General features: G+C 39.4%; 1 protein-coding gene across 6 annotated transcripts in view; it reads right to left on the bottom strand.

Annotated features, from left to right (window-relative positions):
• The window catches only part of ppfia4 (PTPRF interacting protein alpha 4), a 505408-nt gene that overhangs the window by 63402 nt on the left and 417847 nt on the right, over positions 1 to 24159 (bottom strand). For 5 of the 6 annotated variants that reach the window (XM_051924406.1, XM_051924405.1, XM_051924402.1 and 2 more), the window contains 5 exons: positions 17298 to 17379; positions 10450 to 10650; positions 10302 to 10364; positions 8061 to 8087; positions 7517 to 7692 (listed from right to left, as the gene is read on the bottom strand). In XM_051924406.1, the coding sequence (XP_051780366.1) occupies positions 7517 to 7692; positions 8061 to 8087; positions 10302 to 10364; positions 10450 to 10650; positions 17298 to 17379 (549 nt within the window). The remainder of the gene's footprint in view (positions 1 to 7516; positions 7693 to 8060; positions 8088 to 10301; positions 10365 to 10449; positions 10651 to 17297; positions 17380 to 24159) is intronic. The other variant, XM_051924404.1, reaches the window with a different exon arrangement.

Raw genomic sequence — 24159 nt, forward strand, 5'->3', positions numbered from 1 at the left:
AAATTGCGCGTCCCGTTTTGAATCAATACGGGACGGGATTTGTCCCGTATTTTTTTTTTATCATTTTTTTAAAGCAGCGTCTCATGCAAATCATCCCACACGCATTTTATGAAGATGCCTCCTTTCCTACTTTTGATTGGGTAATACTTGATGTCATCATTAGTTTGATTGGTCTTTTTAACTGTCCAGTGAGGAGGGCGGGTCTTTTAAGTAGAGTCTGCAAACTGTTGGCACTGGGATGTGGCACCTGCTGCAGTATGCGTCCCTTATTTTTTTGTATTAAAAGTGGTAACCCTACCTGGCAGGTAACACTTAAGTTTGGTCATGAAGTCGTCTAAAATCCGCCACGTGCCCTCTTTTAATTGCGAGAAGCAGATATATATAGCCAAATTCTCGCGGTTCGTTGCAGCGAAGTACTGCTTTTAATTTTTTAATAAGAAAAGAAAACCTTTTTAAACGGATCGAAAATATACCAATAACAATTTGTTAAGGATCTGTTTTTTTCTGAACCTCGCTTTTCACAGCTGTCGCGCTACGGCGTGTGTTACGATTATTTGACAGTATGTAGATCGTGGTAATAACATTCATGGCATTCGTTTTCTGAATCACAATCTGACTGTATGGGTGGTTACCTGCCAGGTAACGCTTGTGGTTGGTCAGGAAGTCGCCTTACATCCGCCACTTGCCCTCTTTCTGTTTCCAGAAGCTGATCATAGAATGGTTTTAATAGTTTACTTTCAAATAATGCAAAGAGTATGCGACACGTGTTTCTCCCTAATTCTGGGCTCATCAGGCATACACACTCACTGCATCCCCTCTCGTGAATCGAATCTCTATCGTCAGCGCCAGAGTTGAAGCCCCTAACGTTGCCGTCAGCAAGTCGGCTAACATCCGCCATGTGCCGTCTTTCAGTTGCGAGAAGCAGATCATAGAATGGTTGAAACTGTTGCCCCTAACGTTGCGCCACGGCGTGTGGTTCATTTATACCTCGTGTCTTCTCATTAAACTTTTATCTCGCGAATATGTTATTGCAATCCGCAGCGGGAGCGTTTCTATAAACTTAATTTAAACTTACGTTTTACACCGTGCTTTGTTTCCCTTATGAACATGCTTGTATGCTTCACTCGCTCCCTTCTCAATTGTTTAATGAATTTTTTGCTCTTCGCATTTTTGTGGCTCTTCCTTCATTTCCCCCTACTTCGTTCTTTTATCTCGCGAATATGTTATTGCAATCCTTAACGGGAGCGTTTCAATAAACTAATTGAAAATAGTTTTGCATTTACCTTTTTAGTAAAAGGCGAGCTTTTAAGCCTGAGAAATCACCCCGTAAATGCACACATTTAATTGCACATGTGTTAATATGTATGCTTACACAGTATTAAAAGACAGTCAAAAATTAACGTCATTTACCTTCGTTCCCGCGTTTGACTCGTGCTGTAAATCTCTTCCTTGTTTTTAGTTCACGTGATTACGTAGGAGGCGTGATGACGCGATATGTGACTCCGCCTCCTCCATTACAGTATATGGACAAAAAATATGTTCCAGTTATGACCATTACGCGTAGAATTTCGAAATGAAACCTGCCTAACTTTTGTAAGTAAGCTATAAGGAATGAGCCTGCCAAATTTCAGCCTTCCACCTACACGGGAAGTTCGAGAATTAGTGATGAGTGAGTCAGTCAGTCAATCAGTCAGTCAGTCAGTCAGTGAGTCAGTGAGTCAGTGAGGGCTTTGCCTTTTATTAATATGTATAGATGTAGATATGTGTATATGTAGATATGTATATATGCATATGTATATATATGTTTACATAACCTCTTTAACACACTACTTCTCCACTGCGAAGCGCGAGTATTTTGCTAGTCAAGTATAAATCTAAGAATTCTAAATGTGCAGAGAGCTGGAATATCATACATTAAATGTGTTCTGTGTGGTGATGCTGCTTGCCGCTGCTGTCAGGTCAGGAGGAAGCCCCAGAAGCGCGTAGCGATTTAACAACTGAGTCGGTTTTAAGATGACGTTTACAACATCCTACTTTAATAATAAAGTAAACTACGAGGTTAAAGCCGAAATTTCCACTTTAATCACAAAATAGACATTTTTATTATGTCCTTATTTTTTTTTCTCTGTGACTCAAATACGCCGCCGTACATTCTGATGGCATTGTGAAGGTGCACAGAAGATGGTATGTGAGACTTTTAAAATATATTGTGTCATTACTTTGGGGCAGGGGTGTCAAACTCCAGGCCTGTAGGGCTGCAGTGGCTTCAGGTTTTCATTTTAACCATCTTCTTAATTAGGGACCAGTTTTCACTGCTAATTAACTTTCCCCTTCATTTTAATAGCCCTGTTTTTAAGGATTCAGTCCTTTGAATTGATTCTTTTCTTCATTGAATGTCAGCCAAACAGAAATGAGATGTGAAATGAGCCAACAGATGACCAGCTAAATTGGGTCTTCAAACCCCAACCAATTTTAATCCAACCAGTTTCTTAATGAGAAGCCAATTCTCAATGTTAATTAAGCCCATTATTTAATTTTGTGGCCTCTTGCTGCTTTCATTCAAGCAGACATTTCCAGGACATTTTCTAAGAACACCATCAAAATGTTTTGGTGAGCTGACAGATCAATATTACTGAGACCTTCACTTTTCTTTATTTTCAGATATTGTGTGATGGGCGCAGATGAGCTGGTCATATGGTGACTTGTTTTGTTTCTCATTATTATTTGGCTGCTAATTAAGGAAAAAGAAACAACTAAGAGGTTTGAGTCCATTTAATTAAACTAAAGCAAAAGAAGTTAATTAGCAGAAAAAACTGGTCCCTAATAAAGAAGATGGTTAGAATGAAAACCTGCAGCCACTACGACTCTCCTGGACCGGAGTTTGACACCTATGCTTTGGGAAATATTCGATGCTTGAAATTCAAAGCACCATGAAAGCATTTTGCTTCACCACATCGAACCATTCATCAAACATCGAAGTGCACACCTCGAACCCTGGAGGATACTAAAAGCGGCTGGAGTAGCAAGAAATTCAGGGTTTGAATGTGGAGAGTTATGACGATATTCCAGAAGAAGATGACATGACTGTATTTGGATAAATGTATATTGTTGTTACAAACATTCTAAGAAATCAGTCCGTTTATAGTGCCAACTATAATAGCGAGCATAATGTAAATAGTAACGTGGAAAGATTTAATACTAAAGTGAGAGCTGCTGTTGACATAGTTGCACCTGAAAAGACAGTTAAAAAATCTTCTAGCATTGTTATACCGTGGAAGACCCAAAGAGTGTCTGATTTAAAGAGAACATGCCGTAGAGCTGAGCGTAAATGGAGGAAAACTAAACTAACTATCCACTATGAAATATTAAAGGTTAAGATAACAGAATACAATAACACAGTCCGTCTTGAGAGGTGCTGCTATTTCTCTAAGATTATAAATAACAATGCTAGTAATCCCAGAGTCTTATTCTCGACGATTGATCATCTGCTAAACCCAGGTAACTAAAAGGAATGCCTCCTAAGTACTTCCAGTAAAACCTGTGAGGGTATTGCTGTATTTTTCAATCAAAAAATTAATGATATTAGAAATAACATAGTATATCTCCCCAACACTGAGGATCCTCCTAAACCCCAGTACTCCGTTACAAACAAATTAAATTCTTTCACCAGGATATATTTACCTGATTTACATAAAATAATTTCTCAACTGAAACCCTCCACCTGCGTCCTTGACCCAATACCAACAAGTTTTTTCAAAGAAGTATCAGGCGTGCTAATTGATAATATTCTTGACATAGTAAATTCATCATTAGATACAGGGGTCTTCCCAGACTGTCTTAAGACTGCTGTAGTTAAACCCCTACTTAAGAAAAATAATCTCGACCCCTCTGCTCTTGAAAATTTTAGACCCATTTCTAACCTGCCTTTCTTAAGTAAAATTCTAGAGAAGGCAGTCATTATGCAGTTAAATGACCACCTCAATAAACATGCTATTCTTGATAAATTTCAGTCAGGTTTTAGAACAAATCACAGCACAGAAACTGCACTCATTGAAGTAGTAAATGACTTGCGGGTAAATGCAGACAGAGGCCCTGTTCTCATCCTTCTAGATCTGAGTGCCGCATTTGACACCATTGATCATAATATTCTTAGAAATCGCCTTAGTCAATGGGTGGGCCTCTCTGGCAGTGTCTTAAATTGGTTTGAATCCTACCTGGCAGGAAGAAAATTCTTTGTTAGTTGTGGTAATTATAACTCAAAGACACATGATATCCTATATGGTGTTCCACAAGGCTCTATCCTGGGTCCGCTGCTCTTCTCAGTCTACATGCTTCCATTAGGCCAGATTATCTCAGGGCACAACGTGAGCTACCACAGCTATGCTGATGACACACAGCTGTATTTATCAATAGCACCTGATGACCCCGATTCTCTTGATTCACTAACACAATGTCTTACTTGTATTTCTGAATGGATGAATAGTAATTTTCTAAAGCTAAATAAAGAGAAAACTGAAATCTTAGTGATTGGCAATAATAGATACAATGAGGCTATTAGAAACAAGCTGGATACATTAGGATTACAAGTCAAGACGGAGGTAAAAAGCTTAGGGGTAACTGTTGACTGTAATCTGAATTTTAAATCGCATATTCATCAGACCACTAGGACAGCATTTTTTCACTTAAGAAACATAGCAAAAGTTAGACCTCTTATATCACTGAAAGATGCTGAGAAATTAGTTCACACGTTTGTTTTTAGTTGACTAGATTACTGTAACGCACTCCTCACAGGACTACCCAAAAAAGACATAAATCATTTGCAACTAGTGCAGAATGCAGCTGCTAGAATCATAACTAGGAAAAGAAAATCTGAGCACATTTCTCCAGTTTTGATGTCACTACACTGGTTACCTGTGTCATTCAGAATTGACTTTAAAATTCTGCTTATAGTTTATAAAGCCTTAAATAATCTCGCCCCAACTTATATATCGGAATGTCTGACATCTTATATTTCAGATCGTAACCTTAGATCCTCAAATGAGTGTCTCCTTAGAATTCCAAGAGCAAAACTTAATAAGAAGTGGTGAGGCGGCCTTCTGCTGTTATGCACCTAAAATCTGGAATAGCCTGCCAGTAGGAATTCGCCTGGCTAATACAGTGGAGCACTTTAAAAAACTACTGAAAACACATTACTTTAACATGGCCTTCTCATAACTTCACTTTAATTTAATCTTGATACTCTGTATATTCAATTCATTATAATAACTATTCATGGTGGCTCTAAAATCCATACTAACCCCTACTCTCTCTTCTGTTTCTTTTTCCGGTTTCTTTGTGGTGGCGGCCTGCGCCACCACCATCTACTCAAAGCACCGTGATGTTCCAACATTGATGGATTAAAAGCCAGAAGTCTGCATGACCATCATCATCAAGTCCTTCCGTGAGAACCTTAAATACAAAGAGGACTATTTCATTTTTGTTAGGTAGAATGCCCAAAGGGGGCTGGGTGGTCTCGTGGCCTCAGAACCCCTGCAGATTTTATTTTTCTCTCCAGCCATCTGGAGTTTTTTTTTTTTTTTTTTCTGTCCTCCCTGGCCATCGGACCTTACTCTTTTTCTATGTTAACTAATATTGTCTTATTTTAATTTCTTACTTTGTCTTTTATTTTTCTTGTCTTCATTATGTAAAGCACTTTGAGCTACTTTTTGTATTAAAATGGGCTATATAAATAAATGTTGTTGTTGTTGTTGTACATGAATAAATATAAGAGATCCCCCGAAAATAAGCCCTAGTGCATCTTTTGGAGCAAAAATTAATATAAGACTGGTCTTATTTTCATGGAAACATGGTAAGAAGAAATCAAAAATCTTAGTGATTAGCAAAAATGGAATAGTGAGGGTATTAGAAATAAACTCGATCCATTAAGCTTAAAAGTCAAGAAAGACATAAAGAATTTAGGGGTAATTTTTGACTTGGACCTAAATTTTAAATCACATATTAATCAGATTACTAGGACAGCATTTTTTCACTTAAGAAATATAGCGAAAGTTAGATCCCTTATAACTTTGCAAGATGCTGAAAAATTAGTTCACGCTTTTGTTTTAAGTCGACTAGATTACTGTAATGCAGTACGACCCCAAAAAAGACATCAATCGATTGCAATGAGTGCAGAATGCAGCAGGCAGAATCTTAACTAGGAAAAGAAAATCCGAGCACATCACCCCAGTCTGAGCGTCATTACACTGGTTACCTGTGCCATTTAGAATTGACTTTAAAATCCTGCTTATGGTTGACAAAGCCTTAAATAATCTCACTCCATCCTATATCTTGGAATGCCGTTCACTTTACACTCCAAATCATAACCTTAGCTCTTCTAATGAGTGTCTGCTTTTATTTCCAAGAGCTAAACTTAAAAGAAGTGGTGAGGCGGCCTTCTGTATACATTTAATCGTACATGTGATGACATGAAAATTTAATCAGGACAGTTTAGGGTTACGTGGAGCAAATTATTATCGCAGCACCACTGCATGAAAGGCAAGAAGCAAATATAGAGGGCCAGTCCTTCGCAGCGTACAATTCAACAGCCAAGCAGAACAGAGTGCGCTGTGTGCAATCCAGTAATATCAACCTGTTAATAAAATGTCAGTTTAGTTTTAATCCTGTTATTTGCTATTGACATGCTGTAACGGTCTAATCTGGTGGTGTAACCACCATTCCACGCACACTGGGGGAGTGGTGGCGATTGGAAAAAGGGGATGGATGTGTTTACCTCAAATGGCAAATGAAGGACTAAACATAATTATAAAACCAAGAAAATTGTCAAATTTGTCTGTGTTTCGGGTCAATTTCATGAAAGTTTGTATATGGGATTAGGATTAAATGATAAACGCTGGCCAGTGACATGAGCAGATTTTCATACAAATGAAGAAAAAGTAATTCCTGTTTGCAATGCATTACATTTTATAATAACTATGTACCATACTGTTTTTAGTTACTGTTATTTTGTAAGTAATGAGTAGTGTAACTAAATTACCTGTAAAAGTATACGACAAATAATTTAAACTTAAACTTACGCTTCTTTCTACTTTTCTAGTTTGTGTGCACGGAAAGCATTTTGACGGCTGTTGCGGACATGTTCCCTCATCTATTTCAAAAAGAAAGAAGAAGACAACTGCTGCTGGGGGTCACCAGTGTCCTCTTCTTCTTAGTGGGGCTCCTAATGGTCACTGTGGTAGATAAGGGGCAGCTCTAATGGATGTTGAAGAAAAAGAAGGAAAAGGAACACAAAAGTAATGCACTGTTTGTAATGCATTACAATTTATAATAAGTAACTAAATACCAAAATTAATGACTTTTTTGTAAGTAATGAGCCCTTTAACATTCCCCAACATTTAGCCCACTAGCCAACACTGCACCTCTGGATAAATGGTAAATGTTAAAAAGCTCTGAAGTGTCAGACCTTACCATCTATAAACTTTTAGACAATGCCTAAGCGTTGTGATGTTGTGCAACTCACCGATGGAAGCTGTCGACCATTTTGAGGTGTGTGCGAAGATCCTTCTTGGTCAGGTGGTCCAGCATTCGGGCGTCAACCAGACACTCCATAAAGTAGCTTCGGTACTGGGGCAGACCCAAGCTAGGCAGCCACTCGTTGCCAATCCACTCGTGGTTCATGTCCCCATAGGCAAGAGTCTGCAATGATAACAGAAATATTAGAAAACAAAATGGTGAGGAGAGGATTGAGTGATCTACGGTAGTGTGACTTGTTCAGGCTCTTGGAAAACAGACATGGAAAAGGGGTTATAAAATGAAAAAGGAAGGGTGCCTTTATTTTGCTTCACAAAATTCATTTAGTCTATGACATTTAACTCAGGATTTTCATAACTGAAAGGCAATAAATATCATTTTATAAAAGTCTGACACTTATTTAAAAAATGCATTAAAATTATTTTGGCAAAATCTCCTTCAGCTGGTCCTAAGTTAACAGCCAAGCCATAAGGACCTGTAGAGTGATATGAATGATACACGGCTGCATTGGGGCAAACGATAAGCTGACTCACCTGTGCCCAGCTACCTTCTTCATTCTCCTGTGAGCACGAAAGCATGAGGGAGAGAATCGGGGAAAATCTACAGGTTAGCAGCTCAAGACACACTGAACAGCACAGGATTATGTTCAATGATAGACACTGGACATACACTAGATAAGAAATACTGTAGAAGACAGGTAGGTAGGTAGATAGGAAATGCACTATATAAGATAGAAAGATATGAAAGACACTATATAATAGATAGATAGTGTCACAGATGGCTGGGGTCCTTGCCCAGCCAGGACGCCACTTTACAGAGAGGACAGAGGGAGCAAGCATGGGCAGAACAGCACCTTCCCTGGGACGCTAGATGGCAGACGTCATGGGTTGCAGTGATGCCTCAAACTCCCGCAGGGCTTTATGGGAGATGGAGTTGTGCACAGCCCTGTTGGGATCCTAGGGCGCCGCCAGGGGGCGCTGCAGCTGCTCCAGAGCCCTTATGGGCGATCCTTTCACCACATCTGGAAGTAGGTCATCAAGCACCTGGAGCACTTCTGGGTAACATATATAAAAGGAGCCAGCAGACAATACTTGGGGAGCCAGAGTCGGGAAGAGGGAGAAAAAGTTTGCCACGGTGGAGTGGAAGAGTAAAGGAGAAAGTGAAGAAGAAGAAGAAAAATTGTGTGGTACTGTGCTTGTGGGACTGTCTTGTGCCTGTGGGAAATGGGGAAGGCGTTGCCCACAGGCAAAGAAAAGAAAACTAAACTCTTGTGTTTTTATCAGTCTGCCTCTAGCGTCTGTCTGTGTTGGCTTAAGTGCTGGTATAGCGACACCTATTGTCACATTAGATAGATAGATAGATAGATAGATAGATAGATAGATAGATAGATAGATAGATAGATAGATAGATAGATAGATAGATAGATAGATAGATAGATAGATAGATAGATAGATAGATAGAGATTGCAAAATAACATGTGAAATGGATTTTATCTTTCTCAAAACTATGTGAAAGGAAACTCATCTGCTTTTCTCATCACTGCTTATTATGTTGTTGTGCTATGGAACACTGGACAAGGGCAGTGACAGCATGCATGGAGCTCAAAGGTGCAGATTTGAATTGCACTATACTGTGTACATGTGATGATAAGTCTGAAATGAACTAATGGCACTACATTTTTAATCAGAGCAGAGTCTTGAATTTAGGAAAAAGCCAACACAGTTGAACGTCTGCATGTCGTTACTATGTGCAATAGCGCTAAGCCGCGAAGAGACTGAATGACATGCAATTTGCTTACCATATGCTGATTTTCAGAATGTGGTAGGAAAAACAAAAAATGATGAAGGACGGGGTTACTAACTTTTACTGTTTCTTGTTGGTAGAACATGATGAGTCACTTTATTCAAGTATGTTGAGGCAGTTAATATTTAATATTAATTATTATTTAATTTAATAATAGTTAATATTACTGAATACACCTACTGTCTAATAATACAGAGACCCATACACCTCTGTGTCCCCCCCACTGTAGTTGCTTTCCGCAGTCAATGACCCATAGATAGATAGATAGATAGATAGATAGATAGATAGATAGATAGATAGATAGATAGATAGATAGATAGATAGATAGATAGATGTTTGAACTGAATGGTCTCCTCTTGTTTTTATGTGCTTATGTTTGTCATGTTCTTAGCACAACTTCTGTGTTTTTATATAAGGGTCTACTTTTGTGAATCCCTGGGTAATCCACAGAACTAACACTGACCTGCTTCTCAACCTCACCAAGTGGTCTTTGATTAAAGCTTCAGTAACAGACCACCTCACCCCTGTTTAACTGCAACATATTCAACTAAAGTGACAGGCAAAAGCCAGAAGAACTGTCTTTGTTAATGTCTGTTGTTCACCTTGTGTGGTATTAAATCTATTTTATCTGTCAAGTCTTTGACCCTTTCTGTCTAATGACTGTTTTTTTTTTTTTTTTATTTGAAGGATAACTAAATTCAGTTTTTTTTAATGTAGTGTATTCTGTGACTTTTGCCAAAAAAATAATTCAAATTGGTCAAAACGTCTGGCTGTCCAAGAAAAAATTTCAGTGAAAAGTTTCCTTTGGTATATTGACCGCATTTTTTCTTAGATATTCACCCTGTCAATCTTCCTTTAGTCCTTCTTCTTCTTCTGCTCTTATCGTATGCTGTAGTCTACTATCTTACATTACAAAGCATCATCACCTTTACCAAGAAAGGGCCTATAATATCAAATTAAAGCATACAAACCGCTTTTGTTGAGGCCGCCAGGTTTTCCATTTCCTCATGCGTCACCCAGACGTTCCCAGAGGACTACGAAAGAGAAAAAGGAGACACAATTAACTAACTCCACATCGTTACCTGTCTTGCTGCGTAAACTAAATTGACAGTGGCTCACCGTTCTGGAGGTCAAGGGAGCCGACGGGCTGGTCAGGGACACCATCTCCTGGATGGCAAGTCGCAGCTTCAGGCGATGCAGTGGGTTGCTGATGCCGATTTCCCTTTGGATCTCCGTATCGGATAAAGCTGACATTATGGCTCCACTTTTCACGTTGGCACGGCAAGCAGCCACATACCAAGCTGGCATGCCAACCCAGAGCTAAGAAAGAAAGCAGAGCAAAGGGGGAGATTTTAGTGAAATAAATAATGAGTCATGTCGAGTATGGTGTCCGTCAAGCCTGTATATCTAAGATGAGATACTTTAACAGTAGCTACTGCAGTACAAATATGGAAAAAGAAGTTCAGAAGTCAAACCGCAAATTAAAAATCTTCTTTAAAATGGGTCTCTGTGTATAATAAACTAAACAATCCCAGGGAGAGGAAAATCATTGTGTCACTGCGACTTTGCTGACACCACAAGAGTCAAACAAACCATAATGGGCAATACTAGGACTCGGTCCACACGGCATCCTCAACGGTGAACTCTCTCCTCTCTTCTGATTGGCTGCACGCCAAAGTTCATTCCAGCACCCCCCGTAGTCTCAGGGTATTCCCAGCAGCATTTTCCACTCTGCTGTGAGGCAGCAGATTCCTTACCTCACATATGCTGTACAACCAAGGGGTATTTCCAGCAGCCATTACTGGCTCTCGATAGCCTGTCCCACCTTATGTTATGCTCGGCAATATTCTCAGTGGGGCTCTGCACATCCCACCTCACGATTCATACACATTCACACTTTTAGATATGACTTCCACACAGAATTCTAACTCCTAGCTGAAACTCCATAGCAAAACCCTACAGGCCAACTAGCCTGGTGGAATACAGGTGGCTGAAATGAAAGGCTGGCTTTTGCTGAATGAGGTTTTCCATCACCTCGATCTCACTCACGTCACCTCTTTTCATTGCGGATCCTTCCCTATCTGCTCTCTTCACAAACTACCCTTTATCCTCTACTACACCTGCTATTGCACTTAAAGTATTTCCTATCTTATTACCCCTTCTGCCCTCTGCTGATTATTAATTGCTAATAACCTGTTACCATTCAAAATTAATTGTTCACTTAAAACAGGACCAGCAGGGGCATTGTGCCCACAGCGCAATGTTCACCTGTTTAAATTAACTAAAAACAAAGTTAAATAAACAAAGTAGCAGATCACGTGGCACACGTCCCCACAGATACACTGTACTATTTTCAAGAAATCTCATGTTGAGTATACGTAACTGTATGTGAAAACAACACAATTTACATCAAACTGCAAAAGCAATGAGACTAGCTGGCCTGTGCCTTAGTGCTCTCTGGGTATCTTAACATTGAACCATTGTAGTGGAGAGCAACAATATGTCATTTCTAGCATATATGATGATATGAGAAGTAAAGCAAAATGAAACCTTATATTGACTAACTAAAAAGATTACAATATTGTATGCAAGGTGACATTTTACTTGGCTTCTCATTACATCCATAATGGCTAACACGATACAACACCCTAGTACTACTGATACTGTATATGATGGTAAATAGTTTTGTAGATTATCTTTATCAAATGTGTTTTGAGTCATACCTTTTTATTCTAATTTTAAAATGTTTAAGGTGCTTCCTCAGGCACAGGTCTTAGATATGACTTCCACACAGAATTCTAAGTCCTAGCTGAAACTCCAAAGCAAAACCCTACAGGCCAACTAGCCTGGTGGAATACAGGAGGCTGAAATGAAAGGCCAAGTAAGGAATGGAGGCTGGCGGCTGAGATGAAATGACATGAGTGAGTTTGTGGTGGACAGAAGGTGGACTTTGGTGGTGGTGGTGGTGGTGGGGGGGTATCCTCAGCAGAGTCATTAGAGACTACACACCCACTAGTCCAAGTGGTGTGCCAAGGACTGGAAAAATGAGGCCTGCAAAGGCATGCTGCTGTCTCTTTCTCTCAGCTTCTTCATTCATGCAGACGGCCATGCTATCTGTAATTATCATTTCAAATAATGGACTATACCGGATTACATCAGACCAGAGGCTAATCCATAGACTAAAACAGAGAGACATCTGGTGGCCTATTATCCAGGTTGTATAAATATTTTTTTGTCAAGAATCACATTTGTACTTGTATATTTTGGGTACATTATCTATATAATACATGAATAAATGCATGACTTGATCTCCAGCCTGTTCTGCTACTGTATCTAATTGCCTTGGATTACAGATATAAAAGAAGGGGGCAGTATTGAACTACAATACCTACATACATTTCCGAACTGGTAATCCACCTAAGGGTAACCATGCTTGGGCCCGGCCAGTACTTGGATGGGAGACCATCTTGGAAAATCATGAGTGGTTGCTGGAAGAGATGTTGGAGAGGCCAAAAGGGAGAAGTGCACATAATGCACTAGTGATACCGCATCTAGAATATTTTGTGTAGCTCTGTTCAACACAGTAGAAGAATGACATAACAGCACTTGAAGTTATGCAGAGGAGAGGAACCACGTGCATCCTAGGACTTACGGACATGTCGTACTTAGACTGGACTGCCAATACTGATGCGCTGTGCAAGAAAGGACAGAGCCGGTTATACTACCTTAGAAGGCTGGTGTCCTTCAACATCTGCAATAAGATGCTGCAGATGTTCTATCAGACAGTTGTGGCGAACGCCCTCTTCTACGCAGTGGTGTGCTGGGGAGGCAGCATAAAGAGGAAAGACGCCTCACGCCTGGACAAACTCGTGAGGAAGGCAAGCTCTATTGTTGGCATGGAGCTACACAGTTTAACATCTGTGGCAGAGCGAAGGGCGCTCAGCAGGCTCCTATCAATCATGGAGAATCCACTGCATCCACTTAATAGTATCATCTCCAGACAGAAGAGCAGCTTCAGTGACAGACTGCTGTCACTGTCCTGCTCCACTGACAGATTGAGGAGATCGTTCCTCCCCCAAACTAAGCGACTCTTTAATTCCACACTTTTGGGTAAACGTTAACATTTAACATTATACATAGTTATTGTCTGTTTTTCACCTGCATTATTAGCATTCTTTAATTTAATATTATTTATTGTATCAGCATGCTGCTGCTGAAGAATGTGAATTTCCCATTGGGATTAATAAAGTATCTATCTATCTATCTATCTATCTATCTATCTATCTATCTATCTATCTATCTATCTATCTATCTATCTATCTATCTATCTATCTATCTATCTATCTATCTATCTATCTATCTATCTATCGTGCCTCTCACATATCTATCTATCTATCTATCTATCTACTGTGACAGACTCACATAATTTAAACCTGTTTAGCCTCGAGCCGAGAAGACTGAGTGGGGACCTAATCCAGGTATTTAAAATTCTCAAAGGCATTGATAAAGTTGATCCATCAACATTCAGCATAAGGGTGAATCACATACTCAGGGACACCTAGTGGAAATTAAGGGGAAGTGCACTTAAAACCGAAGCCAGGAAGCACTTCTATACACAAAGAGTTGTGGGAATCAAGAACAAACTACCGAGACATGGAATTGAAGCAGAAACCTTGATAACCTTTAAGAAGAATCGAGATGAGATACTGAGACAGCTTAGCTATTAGCTAAACTAACAGGTTTGATGGATGGAATGGTCTCCTCTTGTTTGTCAAATCTCTTATGCTTTCATGGAGTACTTACCCTGTGGTCCGTGTGTGTATCCCAATGACCTAGTGCAGTGACAGACACAGGTGCTGTTAAAATGGTGCTGTTTTTTCAGATGAGACATTAAATCAAGGTCGTAACTTTCTGTGATCATGAAAGAACCTGGAGATCCATAATAGAGAATATGGTGTATATCGATGTACAGGCTTTATTGCCCTCTTTGGCAGGATCGACTGCTATCGTAATAATAATAATAATAATAATTCTTTACATTTATATAGTGCCTTTCTCAACTACTCAAAGCACTTTTAATAGTGAATGGACAGCCACTTCAACCAGCACCATTGTGGGGTATCCACCTGTATGATGCAACAGCCGCCATTTTGCACCAGTACACTCATTATAAATTAGCTGTTAGGTGGTTAAGGATTGAGTGAGATGATTAATTAGAGACAGGGAATGATTAGAGGTCCAGAATGACTAGTCCATGGTGCGCAACATCCGAATACACCCTACAACAACAACAACATTTATTTATATACTGTAGTACATTTTCATACAAACAAAGTAGCTCAAAGTGCTTTACATGACAAAGAAAGAGAAAAAAGACAAAATAAATAATTAAAATTAGGGAACACAAATTAACATAGAATAAAAGTAAGGTCCGATGGCCAGGGAGGACAGAAAAAAACAAAAAAAAAATTCCAGACGGCTGGAGAAAAAAATAAAATCTGCAGGGGTTCCGAGGCAACGCGACCACCAAGCTAAAGCAGGTGTACAAAATTTTATTGACCGATGTCAAAGCGTTTTCGAGTTAACATGTTTACACACAGACAGACATAATTTCAAAAGAAGGTCTAAAACGTGAAAATTCCTCAAAATCTCAAGGTCAAATTTTGTCACGATTCCTATACGTTTGCTATACTATGTATACAAGAAAATAAAGTAAAAATCGGGAGTGTGCTCCCCTCGATTGAGACAGAGGAAAAGGTCATCAGAACCACTTCCAGTTGCACAATATTTCTCAAATATCATATCTCTTTGTTTCTCATCACTAATTGATAATATCAATACACACTCATTCATCTCTATTTATAATTAAACTTTATATTAAAATGATATTTTCAGACAAAATGGTGGTGGGATTTTTTCATCTAAGTACCTTGAGCATGGGAAAGGCGCTATATAAATAAAATGTATTATTATTATTATTATTATGATTACATAGTGTATGCATTACCTAGATCACTTGCCAAAGACAAAAGAGTTATAGTCACCTAAAACATGGATTATATAGTATTTGTTGCAATAAATTGCTATAGCTAGACTGCATTTAGCTACATTTAATTATGATAATGATGGCACAAATAAAAACAATTATAAAATTAAATGCATTAGCAGGAACACAACGGGGATGTAGCAGCTTATTGTTCCCATTACATCTTTACATTTACATGGCATGTTCAATGTTTACACATTGTTGTTAAACAGATGATGTATAAATTAAAATGAAATTAATAATATATGTGTTATATTGAATACAGTTTTTAATATCGTGTACACATTTATATCTCCATGAAACAAAAAAATTTGGATGGTTGTTTAAATAAAATACTACTTCCAGTCGAGTAACTTTTCTCAAATTTCATATCTGGTTACTTTTTATCGTTATTAATATCTATACAAAATTTGAATCATCTATCTGTAATTATAACCATAGTTTACTTGAAAATTTGCGAAAGTGTTCAGTTAAAGTACCACCTCCGGTCACCGGAAGTAACCCATAAGTTGACAGGATTCCATATTTTTGATGTTAAAATCTGCAGGGGTTCCAGGCCACGAGACCACCCAGCCCCCCTCTAGGCATTCTACCTAACATTAATGGCATCAATTCTCATGGAAGAATTTGATGATGATGGTCATGTGTACTTCTGGCCTTTAATCCATCAATGTAAGGACATCACGGTGCTTTGATTAGGGGGTGGTGGCTCAGATCGGCACCACAGATAACCAGAAAAAGAACAGAAGAGAAAGTAGGGGTTTGCATGGATTTTGGAGCCACCATGAATAAAAATTAATTGAATATACAGAGCATCAGGATTTAACTAAGATGAAGCTATGAGAAAGCCATGTTAAAATAATGTGTTTTCAGCAGTGTTCTAAAGTGCTCCACCATATCAGCCTGGCAAATTCCTATTGGCAAGCTATTCCAGATTTTAGGCGCATAACAGCAGAAGGCCGCCTCATCACTTCTTTTAAAATTAACTCTTGGAATTCTAAGTAGACACTCATTTGAAGATCTAAGGTTACGATTTGGAGTGTAAGGTGTCAGACATTCTGAAATATAAGATGGAGCGAGATTATTTAAGGCTTTGTAAACCATAAGCAGTATTTTAAAGTCAATTCTAAATGACACAGGTAACCAGTGTAGTGACATCAGAACTGGGGTGATGTGCTTGGATTTTCGTTTCCGAGCTAAGATTCTAGCAGCTGCATTCTGCACTCGTTGCAATCGATTGATGTCTTTTTTGGGTCGTCCTGAGAGGAGTGCACTCTGTTCAAAAGATGCCCAGGGATCTTTGATAACCACAGAAAGTCAGGATCTTGGTATTAACATCTCATCCAAAGGACGGCACCATTTTTACATCACAGTGTCCCCATCACCGTACTGGGGCTTTGGGATCCACATTCAGACACCAGGTTAAGGACCCACCTTGTTGGCCTCACCAATGCCTCTTCCAGCAGCAACCCAATCATTTCCTAAATGGTCACCAATCCAAGTATTGGTCAGACCTGAACATGCTTAGTTTCAGGTGGATGACCTCTTATGAAATGTATGTGGTATGGCTGTAGCATACAAAGTAATGCATTATTTTCATGTACTCTTCTAGTTATCAGATAATTGGCATTCTGCACACAGAAATGTGTTTGATAAATAAACCGCAGTTATTGTAAATGCGATGGTGCAAAAATGCAGCTCTTGTTGCCCCTTCATGCTGATTTTTCCCAAGTGAAACAAGTCCACCACACACCAGCGTGGCACTTATAGTTACTTCCAGTTCACCTGAATATTTGCTGTGTGAAATACAACTGAACTAACTAGAGATCGAAACAAAGGAACTAATTGTCTCCCAATTCATCCCAAAGCAAACAGACTATGAATGTTAAAAAAACACCTTCAAAGACACTAATGACGTTACCTCAAGCCAGGACACCACTGTTGGACCATCCCACTGGGCAAAAGGCAAGCCTTTCCTCCGTGCATCTTCTAAAAGTTCATGCCTAGGAAGAGAGGGAAGTTTCATCAAAGAGCAAAATATTCATCTTATCAATTGATTGGTCGGAAAGGATTCTGCAAGAGGAGGAAAGGAGAAACTGTAAATTTGAGTTTAAGCACATCATTTGTCCCACCACATGACAAACCAACCTGTGCAACCAGCCCCACCGCTAGAAAATCTTGCTCCCCTGACAATTCTGGCTGAGCATCTGGGCCCCCTGGCTCCGTACTGCGATAATTTTGCCTCCCCAAGCTGCACTCAAGCTTAACATCAATCATATTGAAATTTCATGCAACCGTAATTAACTTTATATGATATTGTATCACATGTTGTGTCTCCTGATACATGGAAGGTCTGGTAGCTCTGAATTAAAATTACTAACAGAGTCAATGTATGTTTTCACAATGTTTTTATTTCTGTATGTGTATCTCATGATATGATATCAACGATCACAGCGCCCACCTTCAGACCTTAACATTTGCGTCATACATGTTCTTGACGTGAATCACTTCATCTTTCAAATGATGTGACAGATCTTTTGAATATTTTGCATCTAAATTTGCACAAGAGGCTGAGATCTCCTCCGTGCTCATGCTCCTAAAGTTTAAAATTGGACAAAAAAAGGCGACATATGTTGTTTAGGCTTTGAAAACACCCAGAAAATTCAGAAATTAATGAATCCATCATAACGTGAAAAGTGCCTCTTCTGAATTTTATTTCTGGATCTTGTGATTCCTGATCATCTGCTTCTGTGTTAGATCAATTGGACTCAATAAGAAGTCTTGGTCTTTTATGATGCCGACCTGATTTGAACACTGCAGGGATTTCCTCTTTATTTGCCGCAGCTTTAGCCTTGCCCACTTCCCCCTGGCAGCGGCTTTGATGTGACGGGTGACACCTCAGCACCACACTAGCTCTGATGGAATGAAACAGTGTGAAGTTTTTATGGTGGTTGGAGTGCCATTCTACCACCAACCCCCAGGTTTCTCCCTGCAGGTTGGAGGGCCTAAATACAGGGCTGGATGCAGATTGACGTCATTCCCAGGATGGAGCAATAACAGGTTTAGGGCCTTGCTCAAAGGCCCAATGAAGTAGAGTCACTTTTAACATTTATGGGATTCAAACTGGCAACACCTCCAGAACACCTCATGACTAAGCAGATTAGACAATGGCTGACTGACACCATTTTGTGTTTTCATTGAAGGCTCCACCCCACTCATGAATATAAGTGAGTTATCATAGAATGGTAAAACACAGAGAAATATCCATGATGTTTTGTTTTTTGCAGCATAGAGATAATTCATCCATTTTATGGCAGCAGAATTCTCTTCCAAATGCTGTTCAGGCTTAACACTGGGTATGCAAACAACACCGTTAACCCGTGTGCAGGAATATACTGTATGATCAATTTCTTTTGTATTTATATGGATATATCTCTCTGTTCTCTCTATTCAAGGTTTATATTTTGTTCTGTTAACTTTAAATCCTATCACTTGGAAAATATGTTAACAATAAGTAAAGACCTGGGGCCTCATGTATAAATGGTGCGTATGCACAAAAATGTTACGTACGAACATTTCCACACTCAAATCGCGATGTATAAAACCTAAACTTGGCGTAAAGCCACACACATTTCCACGGTAGCTCCAACCCTGGCGTACTCAAGTTCTCCACTGGGTTTTTGCAGACTTGCGGCACCCAGCGTCAAAGCAGTGCTACTGTTCCTGTGTGGTTATCCTTTCTTTTTTAGATCAACATCCCTGACATGGCTTTATCATATACACTGAAATTAACTGCATATTTTTTATTAGTTTAATGCATCTGATTGTAATTAACCTGTAACAATATAATGGTCCAGGGAATAGCCAAAGCGTTCCAAATACCATAGCTGCTTTAGCGTTGTTACTCTCACTGCACCTTGTTTTTCTTTTTTCAGCTGCTCCCGTTAGGCTTTCTCCATATTACTCTCACTGCACCACTCAGAGTATTTATATCCCTGTATCTGAGTGGGGAATCACAGCTCTACAGCAGAGAATTATCGGCATACAGCATCAAGCACACACTGCCTCAGCCATGCTGCCTATTTGAACTGCTCTCACACGGCAAACGCTTCAGAGCCTTTCCTGTACTGACCTTGTAGTTCAGAAACAGTTTCATCCCAAGATCTTTAAACGCACTCACAATCACCTCACTGTAAACTTGCGATACAGTTATAATATTGCACAAACTGAACCATTTTATAAAGCACACATTTACATATAATGACGATATAATTTTTAAGATGAAATGCAGCAAAATATGTTTATTATGTTATACAGATAAAACTTTAACTTTATTTAAATGATCTATATTGTTAACAATTAAACATGTGAGGACACGGTGTTGCTGCGCTAGCAAGGATCTGGCGATCCGTTCACGGATTTTTCCTGCCACACGCTGTATTTGCACGGCACTGAATAAGCTAACTTCTAAGCTTACAGATATCTTAACATCTATTACAGAGCTGATTGTGTGGCGATTGGGTATTTGGAGAAAGATAAGTAAGGACAGGAATTGGGGGTTAGTATGTTTGAAAGAGACAGTACTGCTGCAATAAAGTATTTCATCGAAGGTCACGCATGGCGCAGCAAGCATCTTGTGTGAGACATGAACAAGCACTGCGCCACCGTGTTCCCATGTTTAATAACATGCTTTAACTCCTATCATCATGAAAATGATATCATGTATACATCTCAGTATTTTAATTATTCAGAGAGCTGTAATATTACGAATGCAATGGATTTTGTGTCCTGTCAGAGGAAGAGAAAGCCCAGAAGCACATAGTGATTCACACACATAGAGCACGTAGAAGATCAAATACAAAACAAAGCATTTAACATAATAATAATAATAATAATAATTCATTACATTTATATACTACTTTAGTTACGATGGGATTTGAGAAACTAGTAAATTAAACGATTTTAAGATGAAATTTATGATGTTCTACTTTAATGACAAAATAAACTACGTGATTAAAGTGGAAATTTCGAGATTAAAGTTGACATTTCATGCTTTTTCCCCACTGTGTGCCTTTTTTTTCTCTGTACCCTAATAAGCTTTTATATGACACTCAGACGGTGGACTACGACTCGCCTTTTCATGGCGACTTTGATATGTGACAACTTCTTTTTTATTTCGAGCACTGTGCGATTTTGTTAACTTGAGCTTTTGAGTTTCTCCGACATGTTATACTACTGTTTAAACCAACAAATAGTACATTTTTCTTTGCCTCCACTTGGTATTCGCTGAAATTCTTCTATTTTCCCCCGTGCATTTGCCTTTGTCTTTTCACAGAAGGCTGAGCTTAAGGGCTATTTATACTGATTTGTATATTCAAAGAGGCGTAATTCTGGAAGGAGTTGGGGAGTGGCAGCAGGCGCGTGCACATGCGTTACTTTTCACGTTGACCGGGATTTATGTAGCAGAAGAACGTGGAAGTTGGCGAATGCACAGATTTATGCATCTGGATTATTTTGTGCGTAAGCACATTTCCGCTTTTGTCTGTACGCCATGTTATAGTGTTGAATTCTACGCATTGCATTATACTTTCATACTAGTTATTTTCTGTAAGTTTAAACCAAAATTAAATATATCATACCCATAAAGTATTTCCACAGGCAGTCATCAGTGTTATGTGAAGGTGATGATGTGACTTATGTGCTGTTTTTGTTAAAGGAATATCCTAGCATTTAAGGACAGGCTGCTACTGACAAGACAATTAATGATCTCTGTAAGCAATAAAAGCTGATATTTGCTACCTTAGGGTCACAAAAAGTCACCAGACATGACCTAAGTCTTGTTTGTTAAGAACTAAGCAGTTCTGGATTGATTTATGGTAGTGCAAGAGTAGAGGGGAAGATTTTAAAGCTATATAGAGTGCACACTGTGTTAACTGGATTGTAACAGACAGCCAGCGCCCTTACCCAGCCGGGACATATATTTCATGGAGGGGATAGGGGAGAAAATGTGCTCGTGGCATTATTTCCCCCGGATATTGCTAGATGGCAGCACCATGGATTCCCTCAGGGCGTCATGGGAGTTAAAGTTTAGTAGCTCAGCCTTTCTGGGTTCCTGGGGTGTCATCAAGGGGTGCTGCAGGCATTGTAGAGCCCTGCTTATGGTAACATTAGAAGCTCTCCCAGGTGCCACATAAAAGGAGCCCGCTGCCACTGCTCCAGGAGCCAAAGTTCAGAGGAAGGTGACCAAGCTTTATGGAGGTGGACTGGAGGCGGATAGAAAGAGAGACAGAGGAAGAAGAGAAAGAGATGCTGCGTGCTTCTGTATTATTGTGCTTGTGTACTGCCCTTGGGTGGGAAACATTTGGGAAGAGTTTCCCATCTTTATATATAAAATCCCTGTGTGCATCCAGGTGTCCGTGTGTGGGTGTCTTCTGGTGAAGTGCGCATGTGCAGGGCATGGTGCGATGCGCGATATTACTGTCAGAGAAAGTTAGAGGCGTTTTACGGAAATACAAACCAGTATTACTGAGAGAGGAAATTAAAGGTACACAATACAGTGACGCATATTACAGCCACATACAAGCCAGTATTACTGTCAGAGGAGATTAAAGGCATATTACCGACGCGCACGCCTGTATTACCACCAGAGAAAATTAAAGGTATATTATGGACGTACAAGCCAGAGGACGTACAAGACGGTATCCTTCAATAAGGGCGCGCACAAAAAGGCGAGCCTCAAAAGGGCGACCTCAATTGGGCGCAGCGAATAAAGGCGCGCGTAAATAAAGATCTGCACCTTTGTTGCTCTTCACATATTCCAGGGCCATTTGAACTAAATTATCTACGAACGCCTTTATTCGCCGCGCTCAATTGAGGTCGCCCTTTTGAAGCGCGCCTTTTTGTGCGCGCCCTTATTGAATAGAGCCGTACAAGACAGTATTACTGTCACAGAAAATTAAAGACACACAATACACGGCGGCAGCCCACGAAGAATGGTCAGCTCAGCAAGTAAACATCAACAAAAGAAAGGCTGAAAGAAAGAAAAATACGACCAACAAAAAGAATGAGGTCAAAGTCCCTTGCCATTTAATATAGACTGTTCCTACTAATGTTTATGCACTACTGTTCTAGCGCCCGTTATTGTAACTAGCTAAATGACTAGTATCTAAATAAAAGCCATGTGTTGTGCTGTACTTGTGTCTGTGTCTGTCTGTGTTGGGTTTGGGGAGATGGAGCTCCCACCTGCAGGCCATGGGACACTTAAAGGACTTTAATGTTAAAATTATGGAACAGCATTAATGTTCATAAAGACCTCCTTTTGTTAAATTAAAATTTTATTTTCTTCCACACCCCAAGACACTCTGGTTTAACTGTATTTACAAAATGAAAATGAACTATTAGTTGAATTGAGCGATAGTGATGACAATGTGAATAGGTCATCAGACACTGACATGGATTGCGAAATTGATGGTGAATTGAGCTGCGTGAAGCTGCAATGGGGTGCTAGTACCATATATACTTGTGTCTAAGTTCTCCCACGGATAAGCCAGGATTTGATCTTACCGTATAATTTCCGGTATTTTATAATGTCAGTCATATAAGTCGAATGCGGAAAACTCATGCTATTGGTCCAAGAGATTATGATATGCTAACGCCCACCTGAGAGAGTAACCACGGAGCACATGGCCTTTTTTTTCTTATGTATTGTGCCTACGTGACCACACAGTAATACCTGAACTATTCTGAAGAGACGTTTGCACTGTTTTGTGTATCTCACACCCTCATGCATTGTAAGAGCATCCCTTATCTACGATGGAGCGTTCGATCAGAAGAAAATATGAAGCTGGTTTTAAATTAAACGTCGTTGAAGTAGCAAAAGAAATTGGTAACTGCACTGCTGCAACAAAATTTGATGTGTCTGAGAAACTGGTGCGAGTTTAGAGAAGGCAAGAAGATGTAAAAAAAAAAATGTGTCGCATTTTTGAACAGGCGTAAAAGTCGGGGTCTGATTTTATGATCGATTTTTTGGGTTTCAAGACATACATAGTGTACGGTAGGTGCTTTGTAAAAACAGGAATATGACTGTGATCACATGGAAGGACAAGAAAGACGCCTTTTTCCAAAACACTCTACACAATACATCAACGCCCAATGTAGGTGTTAAGGGAAATGTGGAAATCACTAACCCTTGCGCTGTGGTTGTTTTCAGTATCACAAGGTGAATGTCGATCATCTGTATCAGGTACTGACATTCTACCCAATCAAGCAAATGCAACAGAAAAAAATATAATGAGAAAAGTGCGCAAAGAAATACACTTCTACTGTTCAGATTGTCACACTAGGCTAGGCATTGGTGACAGTTTCAAGACATGTCACACAAAGAGTGCGAGACAGAGGTTAGGGGCAACAAAAGACGAGTACTAAATCGGCATCAGTACAGCAGTGGACACTGGACACCTTTCCTACTGTATTTATGTTGATGGTTCTGTGTTTAAATGCTCTGTTACACAAAATAACATGTTTTCTAGTTAAAGAAAATTCTTTCTCTATCTTAAGCTTATTTTTCCATTGACATACACTAAGGTGACAACAAGAGAAAAAAAAAATCAGCTGATATTTTTCCTAGCATTTGAAATTCAAATTTTAGGAGAAAATGTTGAGAATAACTACGTAAAAACGTGAAGAATGACATCTTAAACACGCTGCATCAAAGTAACACCAGTAACACAATGGCTTCCGCACACAGCCCCACACACTGTGTGTCAGCAAAATGAGGTGTTTGT

The sequence above is a fragment of the Erpetoichthys calabaricus genome, chromosome 3, assembly GCF_900747795.2.
Source record: "Erpetoichthys calabaricus chromosome 3, fErpCal1.3, whole genome shotgun sequence".
Lineage (NCBI taxonomy): Eukaryota > Metazoa > Chordata > Cladistia > Polypteriformes > Polypteridae > Erpetoichthys > Erpetoichthys calabaricus.